Consider the following 27,934-nt stretch of genomic DNA (forward strand, 5'->3'; position numbering starts at 1 on the left):
TTTTCTTTGCACCATTTGGATAGTGTCTTGTTTCATTCATTTTATTGGCACCATTTGGATTGTGGGATGAGATGATAAAGATTTATAATATAACGCTGATACATTGATGGATGTGCATAACACAACTATTTTATTTCAAATTATTTTATAACTCAGAGTCAAACGCTCGAAGTTTATCCTTACCACAAAATGGTAGAATTGTAATCTAGTGAGGCACATTCATTTGCATTCGCTTTGGTTAATGGTGCTTCTGCTAATGTACCATTTTTTCCCCGATTCAATATTAGATGCCAGAAAGATTTTCTTGTTGAAGTGGAGCCAACGATTATAAAAACAAATGCCAATATTTTTTTGTGGTTCTTTTGTCACGAGGGCAATGCTTCTTATCTGGATCTCCACGTAAACTGTCACTTGAATTTTAGCTCTCATTTTTAAAGATTTGATATTACACATTGCCACTGAATCTAGGTACCGTAGAGATGCTTGAGAATCTAACATGGTGTCAATTGAGTTCGTTATATAGGTTCTTCTGTTATTTTCAAAATGATTTTACAGATTTTCGAGTTTGCCCGGATGAAGAAAGACAGATAGAAGTAAAACGAGGCAATAAAAACACAAAGGATTTATCGATGCTCGACAAAAGATATCACTACCTGTTCTTGATATCACAGGATCCTCGTTCGCCACAAAGCTTTTTGAGTCTTTTGGCCTTAAAGGTTTGATGCCATATTCTATACACTAATATAGAGAATAATGATGTCGAAAAAAGTACCGTTAAACAGAGAGAGTGTTGTTTTCGTTTCAAGGTTACGTCTCTTGTGAGATAATTTCAAGAATTTTTATTTGTGAGACGGGTCAACCCTACTGATATTTACAATAAAAAAATACTCTTAACATAAAAAATAATATTTTTTTTATAGATGACTCAAATAAGAAATCTATCTCACAAAATATGACATGTGAGACCGTCTCACACAAATTTTTGTATTGTTTCAATTATTTGGCAATAAATTGATATTGTTTCTAACCCGTCAATTTTATTATATAAACTCGCACAACATAAAGTAATAATGTAAAATGAGTGAGTCTCATGTGAGACCGTCTTACGGATCATAGTTTGTGAGACGGGTCAATCCTACCCATATTCAGAATAAAAAGTAATACTCTTAGTATAAAAAATAATACTTTTTCATGGGTGACCCAAATAAGAGATCCGTCTCACAAATACGACCCGTGAAACTGTCTCACACGAATTTTTGCCATGTAAAATATCATAAGCGTCATTTAATTGATACTATATGTTGATGATTCAAAAAATTACAACAGCACGACCAACAATATTAAAAGTATTCTCAATTTTTAAACAAACACATACAAAAATATATAAAAAAGAAATATGGATAAATCAAATTTGTTACTTTATTTCACTTAAACTTTATTGTTTTTCGTGTATTATATTTGCAAGGTAAAATATTGTTAATCGTCGTAAGTTTTAATTATTAGAAATTTAATTTTGTTAGTGATATATTTCTTATAGATATACGAAGTTTACATATAAACTAAATTTTATTTTTTTATTATCAATTTATTTTGGAAAAAAAAAAAGCAATTTCAACTCGTTATAATTAGATCTATGGGTTACTTAATCCAGCTAATTGCGTATATGCCAAGTGAAAAAAACCTGAAGAATGTCAATCGTGATTTCCAGTTCGGCTTCCGTTTCTCTCGTTTCAGCGAAAAGCTCAGTAAAACGACTCTAGATTCCTCCGAGGCAGTTGCCGCCGCATAGCTGCTGCGAACATATATGCCCTTATACACACAACCGAAGCCGTTAAACATGCAGAAGAGCTTCTCTCTTTAACGAACCCGGCCGCGTAGTCTCATTAATTTTATCGAATTCAGATCTGTAGAGTTGGGGAAAGTGTGTGATTGTGATCCGAATAATATCGAAAGGGTGTGTCTTGGCGGTTGATGGAAAATGGAGTACATAGACAATTTGTCAACCATGGATCTGATGCGGTCGGAGAAAATGACGTACGTGCAACTCATTATTCCCGTTGAGTCGGCGCATCGGGCTGTCTCTTATCTCGGCCAACTCGGTCTCCTCCAATTCCGAGATGTACGTTTAGAGATCTCTTTGTTTCAATTCATGCGTGAGAATATTTACGTAGCTTTGATTGAATGATTGCCACAAACTATTCATGTTCTTATGATTTTGTGTTCCGATCCAATTCTTTGGCGGGCTCAAGTTAAGGTCTAAAAGAATTTCATATTTTCTGGGTAATTGTCAATATGACTGGGGAAACTGTTGATTTTTATGCTTCATTCCGAAGATCAGTGGCAGTTGTCATACTATCGTTATTATTGATCTTATCGCCATGGAAGTGGTGTTGCTTTGTTGGTTGATCAAATTGGCATGTTGCTTATTGATGTTGGTCTCTCATTTTTATCTTCTTGCCGCAATCTACAACATTAAACTCTCAATCGATGATTTAGTGTATCTTTCAATTTCAGGAATGATCAAAACAAAGGTTTTGTCAAAAGATATTTTGGTGAAAGAAAATCAAACTATTCATTGGAACCTTCTGTTTTTATATTTAAGTTTGATTTAATTTAAAATGCTATTTTCAGTTAATGTTAAGCACATTTGAATATTATCTTCAATTTAAACATCTTTGCTTGATTTAAGCAAAGTTTACTATGTTGATCCAATTTTGTATCTAATGTCACCCCAGTTGATTTCAACTTAGGAACCGTTATCGAGGTCCTAAAATCTATAAGGCAGTTTTACGAACTTGCCTTGTTCAAATGTTAGTGCTTATCCTTGACATTAAATTAGAGTACCAAGAAAAGGAAAAATTACACTATTTCTATCTTTGAGGATTTTTGTGCTAGAATGCGATATATGGAAATAATAATATTTATAATTTTCTCTAAACTAGCTACCTGAAACAAAAAGAAGCACGTGTATGTCAGTGATGAGGCCTCAATGATATACCACGTGAAGAATAGGAACGGTGTTTGTGTTTGACACAGAAATAATGGATAGAAAGGGGCTTTACTCTTCTCCGCTGCGAGTGATACTCCTGTCGAACAAACACCATCGGTTCCGCCAGACAAGCGGAGGGCCCACGTGAGTTAATGGGGCCGAGAGGATCTGATGGTTGCTGCTACAACAGGAGTAACACGACCTCATGCGATGTATGAACTGCCATAAAAAGGACGAAAAAATCGCTATCGACCAGGATTGGCTCCAGTATAATCTAAATCTTTTGATTAAATGCCTTATGCTGTTGACATTTTTCTTATTAAGTATTTTATGTGTTAGGATAATGCAAATAAAAATTGTTGTGGCCAAGCAGTTGCTCTAATTTTAGGACTCAAATACATGCCTTGGTCTTGTTATTTAGTTTGTTCGTTCTGAAAAATTTCTTCTGTTATCGATATGCATATGGCTGTTGGTATTATGTTTTACTGCCTGTTCAGACTTTTAATAGACAGTTTAGTGACTAGTAGCATTTTATTGGACTTGTAGGTAAGAAGCATTGAATGCTATTTGATTTATTTACAGCAAGATCTTTATGGTGTACAGACGTAAGAATGTTTTTGGTGCCATTTTGTGGACATTCCGATAAATTTGATAACTTTTAATCATTTGATAGATATATCATCTACCCATGTGACATATTTTATTGGCTTTTATGTTTGACTATACTTATCCAATGGACTCAATAGTGTTAATCTGACTGGCAGTTAAATGATGATAAAAGCCCCTTCCAGAGAACATTCGTGAATCAGGTAATTTTTCTTTAACTGCTACAGAGTGCCGATTATATAAAGATCAAGTATATTTTTCACTATTCCAAAATTTTGATGGTTTTGTTTCTGGATAAAACAAAAACCTCTTAATTGTATCTTTATGTTCCTTAATTACACACCACCTCAAAATGCAATTCAGATAGTTTGGTTTATGTGGGCATCTTAACTTTTTATTGGTCTAAACTTTTGTAAATTTGCTTGAGATGTCAGAGCGGTTAATTTAAAAATTCATGTATAAATAAAAAATTACCAATATTTCTGAGATGCTGACTTTTAATTTGGTTTTTTTTCCAACTACCTTATCATTTATATCCCAGTCTACATCTGTTATGAGTCCTGAAGGACAGCTGTGGGGCAGTCGATGCTATAAAATTCTTTCTAAGCAATATTTCTAGTTCTGTTTACTATTTACTTGTTTGGACACTGGGTTGCATCTGGATACGGTCAACAGATGCTATTTAACACCTACAACAATTATGATTATAGAAACTAGTGTATGATCTTCTGCACGTTGGGTCTATTAGTTTATTGATCCACGTGCTCAAATATACGGCTTAATGCTACTTTTCGTCATGTTTCGGACTTTCAGTTGTGATCTTTCTGAAACTAATTGTTTTCAGTAAGATAATAGAATTTCCGGAGATTGTGTTTTGAAATTGCTGATTCTACATTTGTTTAGTTAGAGAAGCAGCACAAAGTCCTGAAAATTATTCACTTACTTTCATTTGAGTCTGGCAGAGTCTTATGACATGTTTTAAGGATGTGTTTGAGAGTTGATGAGTCAAGTTCTTACTCCTGGTGACTCAATGTCTGATTGAAAATGGACTTACCTACTCTGTTGTATGAGAGAATCCCTACTTCATGAGTTTTGTGCCAGCGATTTTCTTAAGTTCACATGCAGAAGTGATTATCTTCTTTTACAGTCATTTTTGACTATATAGATTCTATTTTTGTTATTTTGTTCACAGGTTAAAAGATGCGCTGAGATGTCCCGTAAGTTGCGTTTTTTCAAAGATCAGATTCATAAAGCTGGTTTGTTGCCATCTCCTCATCCAGCTTCCCAACCTGATATTGAGTTAGAAGAACTAGAGGTCTTAATCCTTTTGTTTGAGTTTCATGTTTGTCCAATAATATTTCAATTCTGGAATTATCATTGCTTCCTTTAATTTGAGTTTATTTTGAACTGTCTTGTCTCTCCTTTTATTTTAGATTCAACTTGCAGAGCATGAGCATGAGTTAATTGAGATGAATTCAAATACAGAGAAACTTCAGCAGACATACAATGAGCTGCTTGAGTTCAGGATGGTATTGCAGAAGGTACATGGAAAAACTATTGATTTTTTATTTTCTAGTGATCTATAGGTTAGTATTCATTGTAAATATCAATTTAGTAACATATATGACAACATATTTGGTTTTTATTTTGTTGACAGCATTTAAATTAACCATTTTAATTTGTGTATTTCGGCAGAGAAGAGACCAATTTTTTTTTAATCGAGGCTAGTGAGACTGTATCTTTTGTTATAATATGCTCATTTAGTTGGACTAGTAACTTAATAGAATCGAGAGTTCAGTGTACAGACTTAAGTTATTCATCAGCTCACTTACGCCGCTGGTCTTGTCTTTGCCGGCCCAAGCTAGTGTTGGTACACCCAGCCCACCCATCATGTTGGTACACCCAGCCCACTCATCCAACATGATGGAGTTTTCCAAACTTGAGGCTTTGTTTCCATTTTCAAGTTTCTAGAAACATTCCCCTTCTTCGAAAATAAAACCAAATTATTTCTATCTGATTTTCGTTTTCTTTCCTAAAACCTCATTTCCACCTCATAATCAAAGTGCATAATCTAATTTAACTCTTCATGACTCTAAAAAAACTATTTTATATATATATATATATATATATATATATATATATATATATATATATATAACTATTTTCCTATATTATAACCTATTTCTTATATTTTTAAATTTTTTACATTCCTCGCACACTGCTTAAAAATTTAAATGTACATGATGTAAGCGTATCCCAAGTAATTTTTTCATGTGAATGGCATCATATCCACGGTAAAGAAATGCTTTCCTAAAACAAGACCATAATTAATCACATTATCACATGAAATGATTTGGCTTTTGTTGTAAAATGAATGTCTCCTTAAGAATACTAAACCAAACATGTATCACATTCTACAATACAATCTATACATTTGTAGAGAACATATCTTCAAAGAAAGCGGAAGTGAAACCAGACAATCCCATGTTTTACCTTAAAAATTGTCAATCCACAGTTCTCACAAGAATAATGAAGAAAGTTAAGAAGACAAATATTTTTTTTAGGATAATATAGTTGGCATGTATCAACTGATTACACATAAACCCCTAGATCTATTCTAGCATACTTGCTTCTATTCTTGCACTGATCCCAGATAATTAGATATGTCTATTGACTCAATCCTTGTTATCGGCTGTTATTTTTATTTCTGCTGAAAAGTTTTCATTTTCTAACACTCTTTGGGTTATTTGAGAAATGCATAGCATATTAACGCGTGCATTTTGGGTATGATCTACCTCCAGGTTTATTTGAATAATCTGTCGTTATGGAAGAAAAATTAAGTTTGATGAGTAAGTGAGGAAAGAGTTTATAGAAACATGGACATAGAACATGAGCTGAAGAAGGCATATGATCCTGGGTGTTGTGTTTTAGGTTTTTTTTCCCGAAAATGTATTGTTCTTCAAGGCAAAGTTAAAGGCCCCATAATCATTTAGCAGTTCTTTAAAATTAGTTATTTGAGCATTCCTTGTTATCCCTTTTTTGTTTGATAGAAAAGGGTTTTTTTTTCCCTTTTTTTCAGCCTTTGGACTGTGTTACATTGCATATTCTATAAATGCATTTTGGGTATCTCTGGAGGTGAATATATATATGCTTTCCTCTTTTTCATATGAAGAATAATATAATCATAGTATGTGCATAAGATGCTTTTCCAGAACAGTGAATGGGGACACACTCAAGAATATAGGGTGCATTAGAATTTTCCATAAATGTTCTCCTAGATGTTGTCCTGTTCCTTTACCACATCCTGAACTGTATTTGGAAGTGAAAATGTGCAATCTTCATTTTGTACCTACTGTGTCATCCAATCGTCTCATTTGTATGTTGTCATGATAATTCCAGTCTGGAGACTTCCTTATCTCAAGTGGAAATCAGGTTGATGCCCAAGACACAGAGTTAGATGAAAATGTCCATAGAAAAACTAGTTATGCAGATACAGAATCACTGCTTGAGCAGGTAATGTGAAATATTGTTTTTTGTCACTAAACATTTTTGCTTATTACATCATTTCAGATGCTATATTCATATTGTTTTTCTAATATTCAGGATTCACGACCAGGACCATCAAATCAATCTGGTGTCAGATTTATAAGTGGCATTATCTCTAAATCTAAAGTTATGAGATTTGAGAGGATGATATTTCGCACAACAAGGGGCAATATGCTTTTCAATCAGGCACCAGCTGATGACCAAATTGTTGATCCTTCGTCAAATGAGACGGTTGTTATTCTTTGATCTGTTCCTGGAAAATATTGCTTTTACTTTTTCTTGTGTGGTAGCAATACATTCAGAGGAAGTAGATACTTTCTCTCTCAAAACGAATAAAAAGATGGTTTTTCAACATCAAACATGTTTCTTTCAAGCAACTGCCATATAGTGATATTTTACAATTAATATAAAATTTATGTTTAAATTTTGGATTATCTTTAATAATCAATCTTGTAGGTTCAAAATATATTCTGAAAAATTGTGTTGTTTCATCTGCAGGTTGAGAAAACAATCTTTGTTGTATTCTTCTCAGGCGAGCAAGCCAGAACAAAAATCCTGAAAATTTGTGAAGCATTTGGTGCAAATTGCTTCCCAGTTCCAGAAGACACCACCAAACGGAGACAAATAACGCGAGAAGTATGTTGTTGAATAGGTCACGTTGGTCTTCTTTGTCATTGGGATATGAGAACTATTTTTGCTCTGCATTACAATGCAATCACAATAAGAAATTTGATTTCATCCAATGCCCATGTATATGTGTTACCATGTTATTGTCAATAATAAAAATTTGGAATGACTCATAGTTGTATAACAATGGCTCAATTAGTGGACGCTTAAGGGCCACAAAATTCGGGGCCGATAAGTAAACAGTTCTCAATCCAATTTTCTAGAAATTATGTTTTTATTAAGCCATGTTCCCTTCGATTTTTAAAATCTTATGTCCTCGTCATACTGCTCATTCATTATCTCAAATTGACATGAGCATATGGCATTGCTTTTGCTGCTCAACTGCAATTTACAAAGCTTCAGTGACTCTTGAAATTTGAGTGACATGCATTAGTTTCTCCTTTCCAGGTTTTATCACGCCTATCTGAGTTGGAAACAACTTTGGAGGCCAGTCTGCGTCACCAGCATAAGGCCCTTACTTCTGTTGGGTTTCACATTACAAAGTGGTTAAACTTGGTAATTGTAGCTTTTGACTTTTTTTAGTATTTCAAACTTAATCGTTGGCATCCAATTTTGGAAACTAAGTCCTTATCCTTAACTCCTCTTTCTAGGTTAGACGGGAAAAGTCTGTGTATGACACATTAAATATGCTGAATTTTGATGTCACGAAGAAGTGTCTGGTTGGGGAGGGTTGGTGTCCAATATTTGCAAAACCAAAGGTACCTGTGCTACTGTTTTAGTTGTGTCTGAAAGGATATATAGCCGGAGTGACTACTATTTAATATGTAATATAAATTGAAAGTGTTAAATCTATGGCATTGCAGGTTCAGGAAGCTCTGCAACGTGCAACATTTGACAGTAATTCCCAAGTTGGTATAATATTTCATGTAATGGATTCCGTTGAGTTGCCTCCGACATACTTTAGGACCAATCAATTCACAAATGCATACCAAGAAATTGTTGATGCGTATGGGTAAGGCAGTACTTTTTTTCTTCGTAACAAGTAGTAAAATGTATTAATTTATGAGAAATCTCTCGATGAATTGTGTCATTTGTTTAGGTGCTCTTCAACATTTTATTGCTCATGATTGCTGGGACTTTAGTTAATAGAAAGTAGCGGAAAATGATGTGAGCTTTGTCCGAGTCCTGGGGAAACATAAGGTTTTACCCATAATTATCCGGGTTGTCATAAAACATGATGTTAGAAAATCTTCTCCCTGAATTATTAACTTCCATGTTGAATGTATGGATCTAAGTACTTGTCTAAATGAATAGTGCTCCGGCTCCCTAGTCAACAGTTTAGCGGGCAAAATAACTAACCTGCAAAACCCTTTTAATTTGGAAAGAAAATATTAATGTTGGAATCCATTTGGTCAATAATTATTTTCTAATATTGAAAGAATACTTTCGCTTGCATGATTTGGAGGTGTTCTCAATTTCTGACACTTGATGAGTCTCTAACTTGCTCTACTACGAGCCATATTAATTTTCTTGCAAGTGAGGCTCGGGATATTAGCGGAATATTTGAGAAAGTTTGAAGGGTTAAAGTGGTTATTCTATTTTAGGTAATGAAAAACTTGTTATTTTTAACTTTGGGCTCAAGAATTCCTATACAACGTAAGCGATACAGTAAAAGTATTTAGCATCAACTGTGATGTATGGTATATATGACAAAGGTGGCTGGTCTGATATTCACACAAATTCAGTATTGCCCTCGACGGTCTTTCATTTATCAACATTTTCGACGTACGCTGATTTTATTAAGATTATAATGTATGTTTGACATGATTTGATTGTTGGGAAAGATTTCATACCATATATGCATCCCAACAAATTTCACCTATATATATGTGTGATGTTTCTAATCTAAACTTAGAGACATTAGTATGAATGTTAGACCGCTGGGCGTTGTGTCATGGACAAACCTAGAAATTTTTTTTGCTAGAAAGAATGTTCATTTTGGATACTTATCTGTGACTTTTCCGAGGGCTTAGCTGCATAGTTGAATCAGACACTGATAAATTTTTGGTTTGCAGGATTGCTAAATATCAGGAGGCAAACCCTGCAGTTTATACCATTATTACATTTCCATTTCTTTTTGCTGTCATGTTTGGAGATTGGGGTCATGGTATTTGTTTACTTTTTGGAGCATTGTTCCTCAAAGCTCGTGAGAAGAAGCTTAGTTCTCAGGTAATTCGACCGTAAATATTATTTTCTAGGGTATTTTCTGTCTTCTGCTCAAGAAATCTTTACATTATGCAATTTTTATATTTCTGTGTTTTTATAAATGTAAATTTTTTTATCGTGAAGATAGCTGTTATTCCACTTTTCACTTTTCATTGTCAATACTGTTTATTTTTATTGAAAAAAGAAAAGCTTACAAACTTGTTATTCTATCTGCTCAATGCTTATATTATTTCATTATTCTTCTTCTTCTTCAAATCTGCTGCGTAATTAAACTGGCTTGTTCCTTCAGAAACTTGGCAGCTTCATGGAGATGCTCTTTGGTGGCCGATATGTTCTTCTTTTGATGTCTCTCTTTTCAATTTACTGTGGTGTGATATACAATGAATTCTTTTCCGTTCCATTTCACATATTTGGCCACTCTGCATATGGATGCCGAGATACTACTTGCAGGTAATGTAAATTATTATTGGTGTGATCATTGAATATGCGACGAAAAAGCCCCATCATATTTTTATGCGTTCATTATTTTCAATCCATTCCCATCATTTTTAACATGGTTTAAAAGATATGTGTACATCATACTAAGTCTCTAAGGTATCAAGTACTTCCCTTGTTAATTACTTCAAAAAAATTTATGGTGCTACGTTGTCATTAACATGTCAGTTTTTTTGCTATGTTGGAAATTTTGCATGAATATGAAGGTTTTATTGTTTGTCTTCACGAAATCGATTCAGCTAATCAGGATGTAGCCAAGAAGTGAGTATGATCTGTAGGAATTAAATTCTTTATCTAAAGATGCTTGGGCATTTTTTCACCTCTGAAGACATGGTTAGATTGAGCTAGTTAAAGCAGGTTATGATCATATCTTAATTGATTATGTTATTTTGTGAGATTCGTCCATACCCTCTGATATGTTTATACTTTCTCATTTGGATTCTCACCTTTTAATTTCATTGTTGTCTATGTTTTGTTCTGCATTTATCGTAGTTGGGTGATATCATTATGCTTCAGTTCTTGTTTCTAAGGCTTTGGGATCACGAATGGGGATGCTATTGATGCAATATCTATTCTATTATATAAAATATTAGACCATCATAAAAACTATCTCGGAAGACACCAAAATATTATATTCCATAATTATCTTTCCTATCCACTACTCCAACTAAAAACCTCCTCCTCAAGTAACTCCACATTTTACATGAAAAAAACTTCATAAAGAAAACTTTGCGTCTAAACTGAACACAATTCTTCTAATTCAACTCAGTTTAGTGTTAATTGTTTAGAACACACGCAATGCATGTGTGTTTTACATTAGTGTTTATAATCTTCGTAGTCAAAAAGCTTGAATTTGCAGAAAAAATATTTGTCTTCTCTTTACTTTTGTTAATCATGGCTCTAACACTGTTGTTCTGTTACTCAACCTACAGCGATGCTTCTTCAGTTGGTTTAGTAAAATATCGAGGTACATATCCATTTGGTGTGGATCCAAGTTGGCGTGGAAGTCGTTCTGAGCTGCCTTTCTTGAATTCTCTCAAGATGAAAATGTCGATTTTGTTTGGTGTGGCACAGATGAATCTTGGAATTATTCTAAGTTATTTCAATGCGCGCTACTTTTCCAGCTCCCTCGATATTAAGTGTGTTGTCTTTCTGTTCTTTGTACTTTAATTAATTTAGCATTCCTTTTTGGGACTTATTTATTGCTTTCTTTTCAGGTATCAGTTTGTACCACAAGTGATCTTCCTTAACAGCCTTTTTGGCTATCTTTCTCTTCTCATCATAATCAAATGGTGTACTGGTTCTCAAGCGGACCTTTACCACGTAATGATATATATGTTCTTAAGTCCTTTTGAAGATTTGGGAGAAAATCAGCTATTCTGGGGTCAGGGGGTACTTCAGGTTTTGATCTTTTTTTCATTTTTGTGGTGGTTATGCTTGCATGCTCGAATATGTAAAACACTTGCATAAACTTTTCAGGTCATATTGCTGCTTTTAGCCCTTATTGCTGTGCCATGGATGCTCTTTCCCAAACCTTTTATTTTAAGGAGGCTTCATACTGAGGTACCATCTGTTTCCAAGGCTGTTGTTTTTCATTCCTCATGTTAACCATCGTGGAAGCTGTCACATTTCTGTTGCCTTTCTACCATTCCTAAACACACACCCTTTTTTGGTATTAAAAACTTCTGTTGTCATAAGATTTTTGTCCTACTCACACAGTTATGTGGCTGTCACATGTTACTGTATGTCAATAAATTAGAATTGCATGTTTTTAGATCACTGTTACTTTTCATCAAATCTGGAAAATAAATTTCAAGAAGTTCCCAACAAGGATGTATCTCTTCTTATAGATAAGTAGAAATCAAGTCAAATATCCAATATTAAAACTGACCTTAAAATCAGGTAATAGTTTGTCTGATTTGTTACGAGTCAAGATGTAACAACAGTAGCAGGAAGCAAAATAATTACTTGTAATCTTGGAACATCAGAACCGTTGATTAACTAGGCCATTTTCATGTGAATATCTAAGAGGTTTCAAGGTCGGACATATGGTATTCTTGGAACCTCTGACATGCATACTGATGAAGAACCTGAGTCTGCAAGGCAACCACTCCATGAGGAGTTCAACTTTAGTGAGGTCTTTGTGCACCAAATGATACATGCTATTGAGTTTGTGCTTGGTGCGGTTTCTAATACCGCGTCATATCTCCGGCTATGGGCACTGAGGTTAGAGAACTTCTCAACATGCAGCTCCGGACATTTTTTTTCATGGCTTAGTTCATCTTGTTAATTTTGTCTTCGTTATTGCAGTTTGGCCCATTCAGAATTGTCAACTGTTTTCTACGAGAAGGTTTTGCTTCTTGCTTGGGGGTAAGTTTCTGCTACTTACACCACACCTCATGTTATCTGTCTCGGTTTGAATTTAACTTGAGTTAGTTAGAATGTCCTGCTAACTCATACTCACTGAATGAACCCTCTCAGCATTTTTTTCCAACTCCAGCTGTTTTCAAGTTTTGTCAATCGGTACTGATACAGCCAATTTCAAGTTATGTTATAATGCAAATGTGGTGTATAACCGTAGACCGAGTTGCTAAAGTTTTAATCCTATAGTGTTTTGTTGGAGTCCATCAATTTCAGTGTTTATGATTTGCTCATACACATTTCTATGCAGATAGATTTCATGTTTCTTCAGTCGATTAGCTTGTTACGATTTCAATTAGTAACTTTCTTTTTCCTTTTCTTCCAATGCAGATTAGCAATTTTATTATTACTCGAATGAAAATGTTAATCTTTCCCTTAATCAATTGCATCCTACTGTTACAAGCTTATGGCGGAAGAATATTGAAAGAAAAAATAAAGAACATTATCGCTGTCTGATTGCATATACTTGACATTGTGCAACAAGAGGAATTTGAAAATTCAAATGAAATGCATCAACTTATTTCTTTTTTCCCCTCCCTTTTTTCTTTTAATATGGCCTGGGGCTCACAGATTTTTTATCTTGTATACTAAAACATCCTCTTGATCTTTGCTCTGCATATGGCTGCACCTGTCAATAAAAAGATATTTCGAGTAAGCAAAATGTGGTGTGATGTAGAGGACAGTTGTTTTTATCACGGGCACTGCTTTGAGATGCAACTAATATACCAATTTCTAGTCAGATGTTGTATATACGGTGTGGTTTTTTACTTTCTGTTGATACAGATGTAAAGTATGGTGGAACCCTCGTACCAAAAACTATTTTCTTAGCGTACAAGAGGTTGCAATCTTGATCTGATATAAAGCTGTATGCAGGTACGAGAATATTCTCATTCGTATGGTGGGCCTAGCAGTTTTTGCATTCGCGACCGCTTTTATACTACTCATGATGGAGACTCTTAGTGCTTTCCTCCATGCTTTGCGTCTACACTGGGTGGAATTTCAAAACAAGTTCTACAGTGGTGATGGCTACAAATTTAGGCCCTTTTCTTTTGCTGCATTAGGTGATGATGATGATTAGTACATTGGCGTTCTTGGGTTTTTAACAGATTTTGAGGAAATAGAAAGGAAAAAGAGTTTTTCGGTGGCTACAGGGCATAGTTTTGAATTTTCCTTTTCTCGTTCCTTACCAAGATGGATAAGGACTGGGTTGTTGTAAATGACCCCTTTTATATACACAGAATCTTCATCTTTTCCGTCTGGGAGCCACATTTTTACAATCTTCGCACTCGAATCCGTTAATCTTCAGATAATTGTAGGCTCGATTGACATAATTCTTTCGTAATAATGGGTCTTATTTCGAATTAGCCGATGAGGAATCTGTTCCGGTATCTTTCGAGAATTATGATAACTGGATCTGGATTAAAAATCAACCTTCCCTACATGTCTTATTTTGTTATCCCCTTGATATGGCAATGGGTGGTTTAGAACCCAATTTTAACGAATTCAACCAGTTAGATCCATCAGACCTCTCAAACATTTATTTTATTATATTTTTTATATGTTTTATTTAAACTAGTATATTCATGACAAAAATTAGATTCAAAAATTTCTATATAAATTTCTCTCAACAAAACCAATCTACTTAAATTAAGTAGCTAATAACTCTTATCTCAGCATATAAAAAATAAATTCCCTCTATAAAATATTACGGAAGTTGATAAATTGACAACGTTTGAATAATTACCAACAAATAAGCAAAATAATTACATAAAAAATTAAAATAATATAGTTTGCATAAATATAGAGTACATCAGTATAGTTTTGTTACCCAATTAAAACCACTTTTGGGTATAAAATGTATTCTCATTACCACTTGATATCCATTTAAAACTTGATATGTATTTAACGTATTCAAACCCGTCCTAAATAACACCGGTCCACGCTTGGCGTTCACTAGCATGCCGGTGAAGATTTATGTTTAAAAAAATACTATTTCCACTTTTCATAGATATAAAAATAACATGTGTTCAAGTTAGTGGAGTAGCTGAATTTTTTATCAATTGGTCGTTAAATTATATTCTTCACAAACACTTTCTTGAGTCAGTCATGTTACATAAAGTTTGTCTAGTGTAATTTATCTGATTGACATGATTTACATACTATTACGCTCAGCTCAAATATTTATATGATGTACACCTACGAACAACATCTTCGAGTCCTCTGTTACAAAAACAAAAACAAACTAAAACATATAAATTATAAAGAATATTAATAAATAATATTTGTTTATATCGTTTATGTATTATTTATTTATTTACTTAAGGGGGTGGCCCATGATTTCTACCAAAGTTTGAGAAAGGTGATGCCAATTGACCAAGTGGGTCCATTATTAGGAATTAGTTATTGGTTTTTATTTTATGTACACCGAAATTTCGAACTTTTTGTTGAAGTCAAACTTGGATTCGGATTCAACAATTGTGGTTCTACAGTCAATTTTGGGTGAGATGCCATCAAAGTTCTGCCCGAATCGAATGTTTTGACATTTCAACGTTTGACGACGGTCCAACACCAAGGAGTTAATTAACCCTTTTGGAATACTAAAATTGTTTAAATATTTTATTATTTGAAGTTGAGCATCCTTTAAAGTTAACATCGACAAACCAAGCATGAATATTAGTCAAAAAAGGATGAGGATAGAGGAAAATTATGCAGTAAAAATATGAAAACTGGGTATCCAAAAGCATTATTTTAGTAATCACATGTTTGAACTTACATGCACTCTGTACATAAGATAAGTTTAACAAGCCGATAAAAATAAAACAATAGTAATAAAAAAATCACAATCCCTTAAAGATTAAAAAGAATAGTAATATATATAATCTCCTATCAAACACCAAAAACCCTTGAGAAAACTTGCACAGGTACCAAACCTAGTCCAAGCAAAAAAAAAAATCATAGGCGGGTTCGAATCACACCATTTGTCCAAGAAACCAAGCACTTGATTTCATAGCTTCAGTCTCCAGAAATTCTTGAAGATATGATAGCTATCATGTAATTAGTAACCCGTCGAAATATTATTATTTTTCATCATCGTAGTAGCATACAGTATAGCAGTTTAGGAAACATTTGTTTTAGGCGTATGGTCGATTTAGCTCCAAAGCTTCTTGATAGATCAACTCTTTGATCTGCTCTTCTGTCAAGGGTTGCTGCTCGAAATCGAAACAGAATGACTCAGGGCATACTGGTTCGTCTGATATATCGTGTAATCTTGCAAAGTAAGGATGTTCCAAAGCTTCTTCAACTGCGCAGAAATATCATAAAAAAAACGATCATTTCCTTTTGCTAAACAAGTTAATGCCATGAGTACATGTAGTATAACTGAATTAACAGATATACTGGAAACTTACTAATCAAACATGCAGAATAAATATGGAGAAAATTACCTGTAATTCTCTTAGTTGGGTTGATTGTCAACATTTTATCAACTAGATCAATGGCCAGGGGATTTACATGTGGAAAAACTTTTGCAAGATTCTGACGAGGATGTTGTGGAAGTTGCCGTATGTATCTCCTCACGTCCTCATTTCTGTTGAAATCCAGATCGGAGTCGGTGGGCGTACCAAGAAGCTGTAACAGATTTGAATATCATTAATTGTCCCACTAGCTAAGGTAAAAGACCAAGTACTTTTTTTTTAAAGTCCCTTTTCTAAATTTATTTATGCAAATAAACAGTGTGACTCGAAACTGATTAGACCACTGTGTCACGTAGACTTAGATTTAGTAGTATGGAACAGCGCTGGCCGTCAGGCAGATAGTTACGACATAAACTGAAATTTTCTAAACTTTGAAACAATTCAAATGTCATATTTCGATCACTGTCACATAAACCATTGCAGGAGAAACTAATGATATCTAATAGGTTGCACAGGGCAAGACCAAAATAAAAATTAATCACCAAAGCAACAGGCAGCAAATGAATAAGTATTTAGAGCGCAATCCATAGTTTAAATTCTTTACTTCTAGCTTCACATCATACCTCTGTCAATAACTTCAGTTGATGCACATGATCATTCCCAGCAAACAAAGGCTTTCGATTCATCATTTCCATGAAAATGCAGCCAACAGACCACACGTCTATTGCAGCGGTATATTCAGAAGAATTCAACAACAGTTCTGGTGCCCTGTACCATCTAGTCACCACATATTCAGTCATGAACTCATTTTCAATGTTAAGCCGTGCAAGGCCGAAATCGCATATCTTTAGATCACAATTAGCATTCAGAAGCAGGTTGCTCGGTTTCAAGTCCCGATGGATCACGTTAGCCGAATGTATGTACTTTAATCCTCGGAGGATCTGATACATGAAGTACTGAAAATAGGCCAAAATGTAACGTTTATGTTTAGAATTAGTTCGTATTCTTGATATTTAAATGTTCAACAAAGAAAATTTGAATGTATCAATTGTTACCTGGCTGTGTTCCTCTGATAAGCTCTGGTTCGACCGAATTATTTGGTGAAGATCGGTGTCCATTAGCTCGGAGGCAATGTATACATCGGAAAATTCTCTTCTTGATGGAGGTGGAACTACATCTCTAATAGCCATGACCTGTGATAAAATTTCTTTAGTGTCCTGAGATAACTGAATCTCTGCTGGTACAGAGTAAGTTTTTATAACATATACTTGAATTCGATATTAAAGGTATATACTACATGTTAGTCCAACGTATACAGCCAGAGTTCAAACTCAATTTACACGTCAAAACCAAAAACAGAATACTAACATTTTCATGGTCCAAGTGTCGTAGAAGCTTAATCTCACGCAGAGTCCTCTTTGCATCCATATAATTATCGAAAGCATTTGCAATCTTCTTGATTGCCACCATCTCATTAGTCTCTATGTTCCTAACCGAGCTTCAATAAAGAAAAGAAGACAACAATCAATCAACACAGACTCAAAACCATCAATTAAATCCAGAAACACAAGTAAATGTTATTTTCGTAAAGTGGAGAAGAAGATTTCGTTGCTCCATCTAATCTATCCATAGAAACACAACAGCAATAATAATCATAAACAACAACAAAATCTAACTTTTGCCCTCTTCATTTCATCGATTTTCGCCCAGTATTAAGCATGAAATTCTTTAAAAAAAACAATTTCTTGAAAAAAAAAATTCTTGGTTCCATACCACCCAAAAAAATAAAGAAAATTCGCTTACCAAACTATCCCGTACGCGCCGCGACCAATGGGCATAATGGGAGGGCGATACTTATTGGTGATCTCAAACTTATTGCCAAATATATCATACTGTATATATTTCCCTCCGTGCGTAGCCACCGCCGGGAAATCTGGGTACTGTCCGCCGGCAGCTCCTAAATCAGCCATTTTTTCCAAGAACTACTGCTTCTATATATGTATATTAGCCCTTTTTTGGAAGTCGATGGAAGAGCTCGAAGATTCTTACCTCTGAATGTTTGTATAAATAGGCGTATTTATATATGTAGAAGGATTCAATTTTCTCGATAGGGAGGTGCATGGCAGCAGTGAGGAAGGAGAGAAGAAGACTCGTTGGATGTATTATTACAGCCGCCGTTGATCCGACGGCTCAGTTTGATCCTTTTGTCGATCCGAAGGTTGTCATTAATGCAAGTGTTATGTTTTGTCAACGATTTTAGTCTACTAAATAATTAATTAAATGAAAATAAAAAGTACAGATGAGATATAATATAATATATAATAATATCGAATAATTTATGCAAGAAATAATAAATATATATATATATATATATATATATATATATATATATTTAAGGAATTTGTTAAAAAGTGATGGGGTACTTTTTATTCACAATTTAACCTATCTATTAAAGGACATTTATTTTAGGAAAAAAATTGTGTGAGACGGTCTCACGCGTCGTATTTTGATATACGGATCTTTTATTTGGGTTATCCATGAAAAAATATTACCTTTTAGACTAAGATTATTACTTTTTATTGTGAATATCACTAGGTTGATCCGTCTCACAGATAAAGATTCGTGAGACCGTCTCACAAGAGACATACTTTTTATTTTAAAATAAACTAGCACTTCAATAGTAAACGTAACGTGTATTGTATAAAAGGAAAGAAACTAAAAATAATTAATTGTCATACATAATTAAAAAATAATCATTAATAATTTATTTCTTAAAGTAACAAAAAGAATCAAAAATAGTAATAGTTATTCTAGAAATAGCAGAAAAAATTTAATTACCAAAGTTTCTTCGCTTAAAAATTAATAAATTATAATTACAATGATGGTTATTGTTTTGCTAGGTTGATTAATTTATCTTTTTACATATGTTTTAGTTTATTATAATTATTATTGCAACTTTATATTTATAAAGTCAAAAGTGGATTGTATCGTACTAGAAAGTTGTCAATTTTGTTACCCATAGAAACGAGGGAAGACAAGTAATTGCACGAGTTTATATTAAGGTAGTTGAAATTTTGTTTTAAATATTTTTTTTAGACTATATATTTTATAAATGCGTGTTTATTTTTTTGATATACGACTAGATTCTAGTGACACGGAATTGTAAAAGAGCCATATTTTTCTTATCAACTTTCACGAGATTTCTGGAAAATTCACGTCTTTTTCACACTAAAAGCTAAGATGGAAAATATTCACACCATCAAAGTAGAAGTTAGGCATGAATACCTAACATATTTCATTTACATCTTCTATAACTCTTTTATATATATATATATATATATATATATATATATATATATAAACACACACACACACACGCACGCACACGATGCGTAAAACATGTTGAATTTTAATTTGAGAAACAATTTTGAAAGTAAGTTATGTAAGTTCTTATAAATCATCTAATATGATAAAAAAATTAAGCACAGATAAATAACAAAATAATTCAAATTGTTTTTAGAATATCATATTTTTTAAAATTTTACAATATAATTGATATTACGTGTAACGTACGTGTATCATGCCAGTGTATATAAATGACATAATAATCTTAGGGTACCTTGACCATGTTATAGAAACGGAAACTGGTAAAAAAGTATTATATTGTTAATACATTCATGCAACAATGATTTTAAATTTGGTCTTTTCTATATGTTAAAAGTGATGCTAATTGTGAAGTGGCTCAATGGTGAAGTGACCCCTTGCTCGCCATCGTTCAATTTGGTCTATAGTTGTCAAAAGTTACTCTCGAAGGAATGAAAAGTTCGGGTGCATCAATAAATATAAAACAAAACAGAGCGGCTGACTTATTGGCATCGACATCACTGGATTACGACAGAAGTTGGAGGAGTGTCAAGGACCCTTTGCCAAGGCTGAAGAAGATTATCGATGAAGACAAGCTAGGAATAAGTAGACACATGAGAGTGCTTAGAAATAGTTATATATAACTGGTGTCCTCATCTCGTAGAACAAAAAAAAAAGTGATACTAATTGTTGGTACAATAATTGTCCCTGCTAAGTAGAGTAATTGAAACGTTGTGTTTGAGTGATGTATGGTTTAAAAGATTTGAATTCACATTTACCATCAACTATAATAGCTTTTGGTAAAATGACAATTGTTCAATCTTACAATTGGTATCATAGTTAATCTCATATATTCAATTTCCAATTATTGTAAAAAGTATAATTTTTAAGAGGAAAATTGTTAAGTATAATAATTGTTCAGGTTAGATAGGGCAATCAAAACGTGGTGTTTGAGTCGTTGTACAATTTAAATATTTGAGTTGTATTGTTGTCACTAACTAAAATTTTGAGTAAAACAGCAAGTGCTCAGTCATACACGGATTCAATTAATATCAATGATTTTAAATAATATAATTTATTATATTTCATCATTGCTTTGCCCAAAGGAATTAAGATTTAAAAGCATAATTATTCTAGACAAAAACTTGTGTGAGACGGTCTCACGGGTCGTATTTGTGAGACGGATATCTTATTTGGGTCATCCATGAAAAAATATTACTTTTTATGCTAAGAGTATTACTTTTTATTGTGAATATGTGTAGGGTTGACTCGTCTCACAGATTATGATCCGTGAGACGGTCTAACATGAGACTCACTCATTATTCTAAATCTGATAATTAAAAATTCCACGTCAAGAGAAATCATAAGATCTTCACGAAGCTTTACATATAATAATATTATAGATATAAATATGCGAACTTCTTCGAACCATATAAAATGTTGGAATATAATCATAACAACCAAGTTAAGCTTATCTTGTTATTTATAGTTAAAATAATTTAGTGGCTACATGATTGGTCACATTTATTTAAATGCATACATTTTACTAATAATGAGTCTGACAATATTTTTAAAAACCCGATCTTTTTTAATCAATTTATTATATATTTTATCGTCGAGTCTTGCCTGTGAGGCACGCCAAATGTTAGACAAAGTCCACCAAAATAATGAATATAAAAAGTCAATTTGTACAATTTCATCATTGTCCAAAAATTCAGTGTTCAAATGGGCAACCAGTTCAAACAAATTTATAATCTTTTTATTTCTTAAAATATTTTTAATACTTTAATGTAATTAATTGATTATTTTCGCTAGCTACGATAAGATATCGTCATCGATTCATTCGAAAGATGAAGAAAGAGATAAAGCTTTTCGTGCTAAAGGTGTGTGCGCCACATCGTTGGTCGACCTTCACACGATTAATAGACTTGTTATGTCGCAACTTAACATTGATCGAATTTTCAATGTCAATGTGTCGACTGGTCCAGCTCGACACTAGGATTATTAACTGCTCTAATCGCATCGAGACAGTACGAAAAATGCATACATAAACCAACTCAATCTGCATACAGAAATCCACACGCAACGGATTGATATTAGCTATCAAAATTATTGAGATATGAGTTTTTTTTCTATTTTAACCAGATTTTTTAACCCAATTCTTGAAATTGAACTGGTTAAATCCCATGAATATCAAATTATTTTAGACATGAAATGATATACCGTGTAGAATCAGTTACCCCAAAACTATAGGGCATTTAAAATGATCCAAAAGTATCAATGACATTGAATGAATATCACTCGACAGAGCATAAGATCGATCATTATTCAATATTTCAGCCTTTCCCAATTCATTCCTCTTGACCAACATGAAGCAAGAAGTTGGTTTGCATTTACACCTTCAATTATGGGATGAAATATTTAATAGTTTTGTTACAAATTTGCCGGTCATGAGAAAAGGTAGAAGTCAAAATGAACACCATGCAAACTAAATTTGGAGTTGATATTCAATTTCATATTGTAAAACTCTGACTTTACTTTATTTAAAAGCATTTTGTTTTTAAAATTATTGAAACTAATCAAACAGCAATGACCTCTTCTTCTTCTTCTTCACAGTCAATTAATATTAGATGAGTTGCGTGGGCTATGATAAAAAGGCAATTATGTTTGTTTGCTCTCTAACAATAATCAATTAACAATATTTAAATTTTCCTTCTCGTTAATTATATGATAAAGCTGCACTTACATATTGTTTTTTCTCACCAAGCAAGAGATAGTAAAATCAGTTTATAGAAGAAATGATCTTTTGTCAGAAACAGTACTGATAATATTATGTTTCATCGTATGGGAACCAAGATTCTTCAGCCAATACCACTTACAAAGTGTAGATAACTTGTGAGAGAATGGGACAACTGAAGATGAAACCGTAGTCTATTGATCTTGATTAAGAACCTAGTTGATAAGAAAGTGCACATATATTAGTAAACAGATCTTATTTCTGCTGCTTCTTCCACAACCTCGTTATCATGTTTGCGTTTTTCTTCTTAAGTAACTCTTCATCGAGATCATCTTCGTAAGGTGAACCTAACTTTCCCAGTTCGAGGGCTGAAGTGGCTGTCCATTGATCCAGTTCTCTGCTTGATTTGGCCATTATTTCCAGTTGAAAGCATTGCCGCCGCAGCCTCTGCAGCCTTCCGCCATTGATCTGACTGCACTTTTAGCCTTCGTAACTCGGTTTCCATTTCTGCATTCGCTGCTTGTGCAGCTTCCAGCTGCTCAGCCACTCGCGCTGCCTTTCTGTTACTCTTATCAATTTCTTCACTCATGCACCCAATTTTCGTTAGAGCTTCCCTTTCTGACATCCCTGCAGCATCTAGATCTGAAACAATTTCGTCACTAACTTTACCGTTGCCAGTTTTCTTGATTTCAAGTTTCAACTTTTCGTTCTCTTCTGATAATTTTTTCCACTCCATCTCTTCATTCATCAAAAGGGACTTCAAACTTTCTATGTCTGCCTTCGATTTGTTGAGTTCTTGTTCCAATTCAAGTTCCCTCTGGCCCGACACTGTATTTTTAAGTTTTATCGTCAGTCCCTCGTTCTCCTCACAGATACCTTGCAATTCAGTCTCTTTATCCATCAGGTTGGCTTTCAACTCTTCAATTTCGTATGTAGATTTCCTCAGCTCCATCTCGAGCTCGGCTTCTCTCTGAAAAGATGTCGATTTTATCAGCTCCACCAGTTCAAAAGTCTTTCTCATCTGTTCCGTGCTTCGAACTTGTTCATCACTGTATCTAGTCTCAGATGCTTCTAAAGCCGATTTTAATTGTTCCACTTCGACTTTCATTGATATAAGCTCTGTTTCAGTGGACTCGTGAGAGCCTTCGCTGCTAATATCATCCTTAAGTTTGCTTACAAGCTCTTCCAAATATTTAACACGAGCCCTTGATTCCTCCAGCTCAGAAGCTATAGCATCATATGCTTCCATATTTTTCAATCCATCCGACCTAAGTGCCTCCACCATCTTTTTGGCTGTTTCAAGTTGTGTCAGAGTTCCTCCAACGAGTTCTTGCGCCTGAGCCTCAGATTCTTTGCTTTCTCTTAACTGGTTCTTCATGTCTTCCATGAGTAAGAGAGTTTCTGCCAAGTTTTCTTTCACCACGCAGAGATCACTTTGTGCTGATTCTGAATTCTTGATCAGTGTAGCTTCAGAGACAGTCAAATTTTCGAGCTCGACCTTGAGTTTTTCGATCTCATTCAAGGCCAAAGCTAACAAGGATAAATCACGGGAGTGCTGTTCCTGGATAGCCTTGAGTTGAGATTGAAATTCTTCATCACGCCCTTCCAACAACTCCTGGAGCACTAATTTCTGAACTTCCTCGGAAGCTGACTCCTCCAGAAGTTGCTTCTGAGATTCTTCAAGCTTTGAAGACAGCTCCAAGAGCTTTTGGTTTGATTCCTCCGCGTCTTTCCGGGCTTGTTTCTTTAATGCTTCTGTAGAGCATAATTGATCCTTAACAGTTTTCAGATCATTCTCCAGCTTAGAAATCTGAGTCTCTAGATCGAAAACTTTACCAGGGCGGTGCTTAATCTGGAGATTGAAGGAAGAAATTTCACTAGATAAATTTTGTAAACATTTTGAGCTTGATTCATTTGGTCCGAAGTTGACAACCCGGATTCAAAAAGCTCCGCGAAGAGTGGAATTCATAGAAGTCACTAGTCAATTCAATTTGTTTGTAACGTAAGTGAACTAAGAAATTCTGTAAATACTACAACGTATTTTAAGCAACCAAAATACAATACTTAGTTCACAGACCTAAAACTTAAAAAAATAGAGGACAAGCAAAAGAACATTTTGCTTACTTCAGATATCGGGCTTGTAAGTGACTTGCCACACAAATCTTTAGGACTTCCCTCCTTAGGTGCTCTACTACCTAAGTTGGAAGACAATGCAGTGTGGTCTGAATATCGTGGAGTTGACTTGAGCTGACGAACGACTCGAGGCGAAGTTTTTTGAGATAATTCAGCTTGAGGGCTCGAGTTTTTCTGAGGCACCTCGGTTAAAGAAGAGCGGGGAGAAGACCTTAGAGGCCCTCCAGAAGAATTGGTTCTGCGTTCAATGATAATAATAATTCAAACAATATTATGACACATTTGGAATGCAAAACGTTCTTATGTCATCACAAGTTAACAATTGAAAGAGGAAATTCCCCATAAATCTCTTCCATGTTTTTGCTTACATGTATCAAATCATCTGCTTGTTTGTTCAGTCATGACGACAAAAAGCAACGATGAAAACATATATGTTGTATGGTGGAAGTGAATGGATGGATGAAATTTCGGTATATTGAAATGGAGACAATAATCCCAGCTAGTGCAAGATATAAAACAAAAATATTCAAAAAAACTATCACTATGCGTAATATAGCATGTTGAAAATGACTAAGTAATTCACCACACAATCTTGGAAAAGAGAAACAGGTAAAGAGAAACTAAAACAGCAACTGCAGAACAAGGATTATCATAGGACGAAGCATCCAGTCCCACATTGTCCTAAAAAGCATGCATTATGCAGCTCACTCATCATCCGTATTAGTGAGTAACTAGGCCAAATCATCAAGAAATAAAAGTGGGAATCTTTAATCAAGTAAGTCCCATCAAAAGACTTGGCTTAAAAAATTAACTGATGAAAATGAACATTCTCAGAAAAGCTACACCAGAAAGTTACCTTGCTTTAGGAGTCTGCATATCTTATCTTTATTACTCTCAGACCAAAATGTGAAATGGAATTGTAAAATAATATCTTCTTGAATGCTTCCTGCCCCACAAGACCTGCAAATTGCAGAAAATATCACAAGCTGAGAGACAGATGTGGGGAATCCAATGAAATTTAATGCACAAGGAGCATCCGATGGATCATTTATGACCTACATTTTCATCAAAATTAATTGCCCACCAAACTGAAATTTCGAATATAACATATAAATAAATAAACATTATGATTTTAGTATACTGCAACCTTTTAGTGTCTAATCAGACAGACGCTATATAGAAATTTTTTTCTCGACCAATGCAACTTCAAGAATTCTTGGAGTGCTTGATATGTAGTAATTATTGTAGTCACGAGCATGGTCCATGGACCATTCTAGCCCCGTGATGGGAAAGTGTTTCTAGTTACAATCCAAGCGCACTTTACGCAACTTAAGAACATCCTACAAGGGATAAATGGTGCTACTGCTGAGAAAAAAAAGCGTAATTTTTTTGAAAAAACAAAATTTATTTGCAGAAGGTTGAGCATCTGAAGCGAATAGACAGAAATGGGAAGATTAGTAGTAAATGAAATGAAACCAACAAATAAACATTGCAAAGTTACTAGAAATGGCCCATAAAGATGTAGTTTTTGAATGTTCTTTTCATACAGTTGACCTCACACGACAGGTTAAAGGGAAAAGAAAAGCATCTTCGTCCGCAGAACACAAGGAAAACAGGCAAGAACATAAAAAGGGTGAAATAAGGATGAATCTTTGGGGATAGGGTGCCATCAGAATTTCGGAGAATTGAAACAGCAAGCAGTGCCACGCAGTGACCCAACAAAAAATGAAAAAAATAAACAAAACCACAAAATGGGTCTCCAAATCTGCCTCTTTCTTTTCAGTGAAGAGTTTTAACACAGTCACTGGCGAAACAATTTCCTAGAACCCGAGACAATGAAAAACCACAGAGAAATAGCACACTCTTTCCTCGTACATTTTGCCATTTTCAACACATTGAGGAGTAAAGCAAGAAGCAAAGCAAACAGAACAATCTGCACATATGGCTGCCATTTTTCTTACCCAGAAAATCTTGAAAAGAGAACAGACAGGCCTTGCTGTCTCACAGCATACCACTACAAGATTTCAATATGGAGCAGCCATTGTTGATAAAAAAGAGCTCCCTTTTCGAGGTATTTGCGCAGCATCCGGTTTTTCAATTAGTGTGGGGATAAGTGGAGACAAATAATTATGGGAATAATAGAGACTTGGCGTTTCACATGAGCCTGCAGAGATGATAATGGAGCTTAATGTAGGATTATATTTACTTAAGATTTTGAAATTTTGATTCATGGTTCCGAGAGAGAGACCCCACTCCCTGCAAGAATCTTGCAATTTGTCACATGGGCATGGGGCGAAATTTCGTTTTGCGGCAATTTTCAAATAACTTCTGCTAATTTGTTTGAAACCCATTTCGATCAATTTAAGATCTTTCTTTTATATTTGGTTGTCTGAATTTTTGCAAGTGATAACTCAGTCAAATATTAAAATTTTAGCGAAATGTGTTCATATAAATTTTTGATTGGAATATATTTTCTTAAAGTTGGTTCCTTTTTTCTACCTTTCTCGAGTAATACGAGAGAGAAGATTTAAAAGCACCTTTGTACTCAAAGTTCAGAAGTGCTTTGATTAAAATATTGGAAAAATCTTTAATCATACTTCAAATTAACAGTATATTCCAACTAATCTTGAACTAAATTTAAGCCGAATAATAATTTTATTTGATAATTTGTGAACTTTAATGTAATATTATTGTACATATTAAATAAACTAGTTTGAAAATTACAAAAATTTTTGTGAGACGGTTACATGAGTCGTATTTTGTGAGACGGGTCTCTTATTTGAGTCATCCGTGAAAAAATATTACTTTTAGGTAAAAACTTGTGTGAGACAGTCTCAGTCGTATTTGTAAGACAAATATCTTATTTGGGTCACTATTAAAAAATATTACTTTTTATTGTGAATATGGATAGGGTTGATCTGTCTATCCGCGAGACGATCTCATATGAGACTCACTCTTATTTTTATCGTGAATATCGATAGAGTATAAAAATTCGTAAGATCGTGTTCTCGATAGTAATTTATTTTCAAGCAAAATTTTCATTTTGTTTGAATAAAAGATTTTATCCATTTTCTTAATATTCAGCTCAAAAAGATTCCTTCACACCTTCAACTGAAAATTTGTCATTTTCCTTAAATTCATACAATACTATGATTAGTTTATGTTTTTAATACCAACTCGATCGTAGGACCCTTTAATTCAGAGTATGAAAAAATTCATCAAAATTTATCTCCTCGGTTTTCAACATGTAACAGATGTATGGCATTCCGGCAATCCTACTGGTGAATTTCCGCGGATTGGAGGATTCTTTGATCTTTCGTAGTTTATTAATAGATGCTCTAATATTTGATAACCCGACCAGCGAAAAAACATGCTTAT

General features: G+C 34.1%; 2 protein-coding genes and 1 pseudogene across 2 annotated transcripts; 1 reads left to right on the forward strand and 2 right to left on the reverse strand.

Moving 5' to 3' along the window:
• Positions 1–1,652: 1,652 nt before the first annotated feature.
• Positions 1,653–14,274, forward strand: LOC140839957 (V-type proton ATPase subunit a1). The gene is made up of 18 exons (XM_073206979.1): positions 1,653–2,119; positions 3,754–3,798; positions 4,788–4,910; positions 5,029–5,136; positions 6,995–7,108; positions 7,199–7,372; positions 7,640–7,777; positions 8,216–8,323; positions 8,419–8,526; positions 8,632–8,780; positions 9,844–9,997; positions 10,284–10,444; positions 11,422–11,628; positions 11,707–11,890; positions 11,969–12,052; positions 12,519–12,715; positions 12,800–12,859; positions 13,784–14,274. Exons 1-18 carry the CDS (start codon positions 1,979–1,981, stop codon positions 13,986–13,988), a joined length of 2,460 nt encoding a protein of 819 aa, XP_073063080.1. The 5' UTR covers positions 1,653–1,978; the 3' UTR covers positions 13,989–14,274.
• A 1,367-nt stretch (positions 14,275–15,641) lies between these two features.
• LOC140839959 (mitogen-activated protein kinase 3-like) lies at positions 15,642–18,421 on the reverse strand. Its single transcript, XM_073206980.1, has 6 exons — positions 18,127–18,421; positions 17,692–17,821; positions 17,379–17,516; positions 16,947–17,279; positions 16,354–16,537; positions 15,642–16,211 (listed from the first exon to the last, which is right to left on the reverse strand). The coding sequence occupies exons 1-6, from the start codon at positions 18,291–18,293 to the stop codon at positions 16,042–16,044; spliced, it is 1,122 nt and encodes a 373-aa protein (XP_073063081.1). The 5' UTR covers positions 18,294–18,421; the 3' UTR covers positions 15,642–16,041.
• A 4,007-nt stretch (positions 18,422–22,428) lies between these two features.
• Positions 22,429–26,732, reverse strand: LOC140839958 (interactor of constitutive active ROPs 3-like; annotated as a pseudogene).
• Positions 26,733–27,934: the final 1,202 nt, after the last annotated feature.

This window comes from Primulina eburnea, chromosome 8 (assembly GCF_022965805.1).
Source record: "Primulina eburnea isolate SZY01 chromosome 8, ASM2296580v1, whole genome shotgun sequence".
Lineage (NCBI taxonomy): Eukaryota > Viridiplantae > Streptophyta > Magnoliopsida > Lamiales > Gesneriaceae > Primulina > Primulina eburnea.

What these genes read in the sequence shown, in the direction of transcription:
- LOC140839957 (XM_073206979.1), top strand. Translation starts at nt 1,979, where the DNA reads ATGGAGTACATAGACAATTTGTCAACCATGGATCTGATGCGGTCGGAG. An exon ending in CAGAATCACTGCTTGAGCAG is followed by an intron (nt 7,109 to 7,198) that starts GTAATGTGAAAT and finishes TCTAATATTCAG; the next exon opens with GATTCACGACCAGGACCATC. An exon ending in GTTTTGCTTCTTGCTTGGGG is followed by an intron (nt 12,860 to 13,783) that starts GTAAGTTTCTGC and finishes AGCTGTATGCAG; the next exon opens with GTACGAGAATATTCTCATTC.
- LOC140839959 (XM_073206980.1), bottom strand. Translation starts at nt 18,293, where the DNA reads ATGGCTGATTTAGGAGCTGCCGGCGGACAGTACCCAGATTTCCCGGCG. An exon ending in GACACTTGGACCATGAAAAT is followed by an intron (nt 17,517 to 17,691) that starts GTTAGTATTCTG and finishes ATTTTATCACAG; the next exon opens with GTCATGGCTATTAGAGATGT. An exon ending in TATCAGAGGAACACAGCCAG is followed by an intron (nt 17,280 to 17,378) that starts GTAACAATTGAT and finishes GCCTATTTTCAG; the next exon opens with TACTTCATGTATCAGATCCT.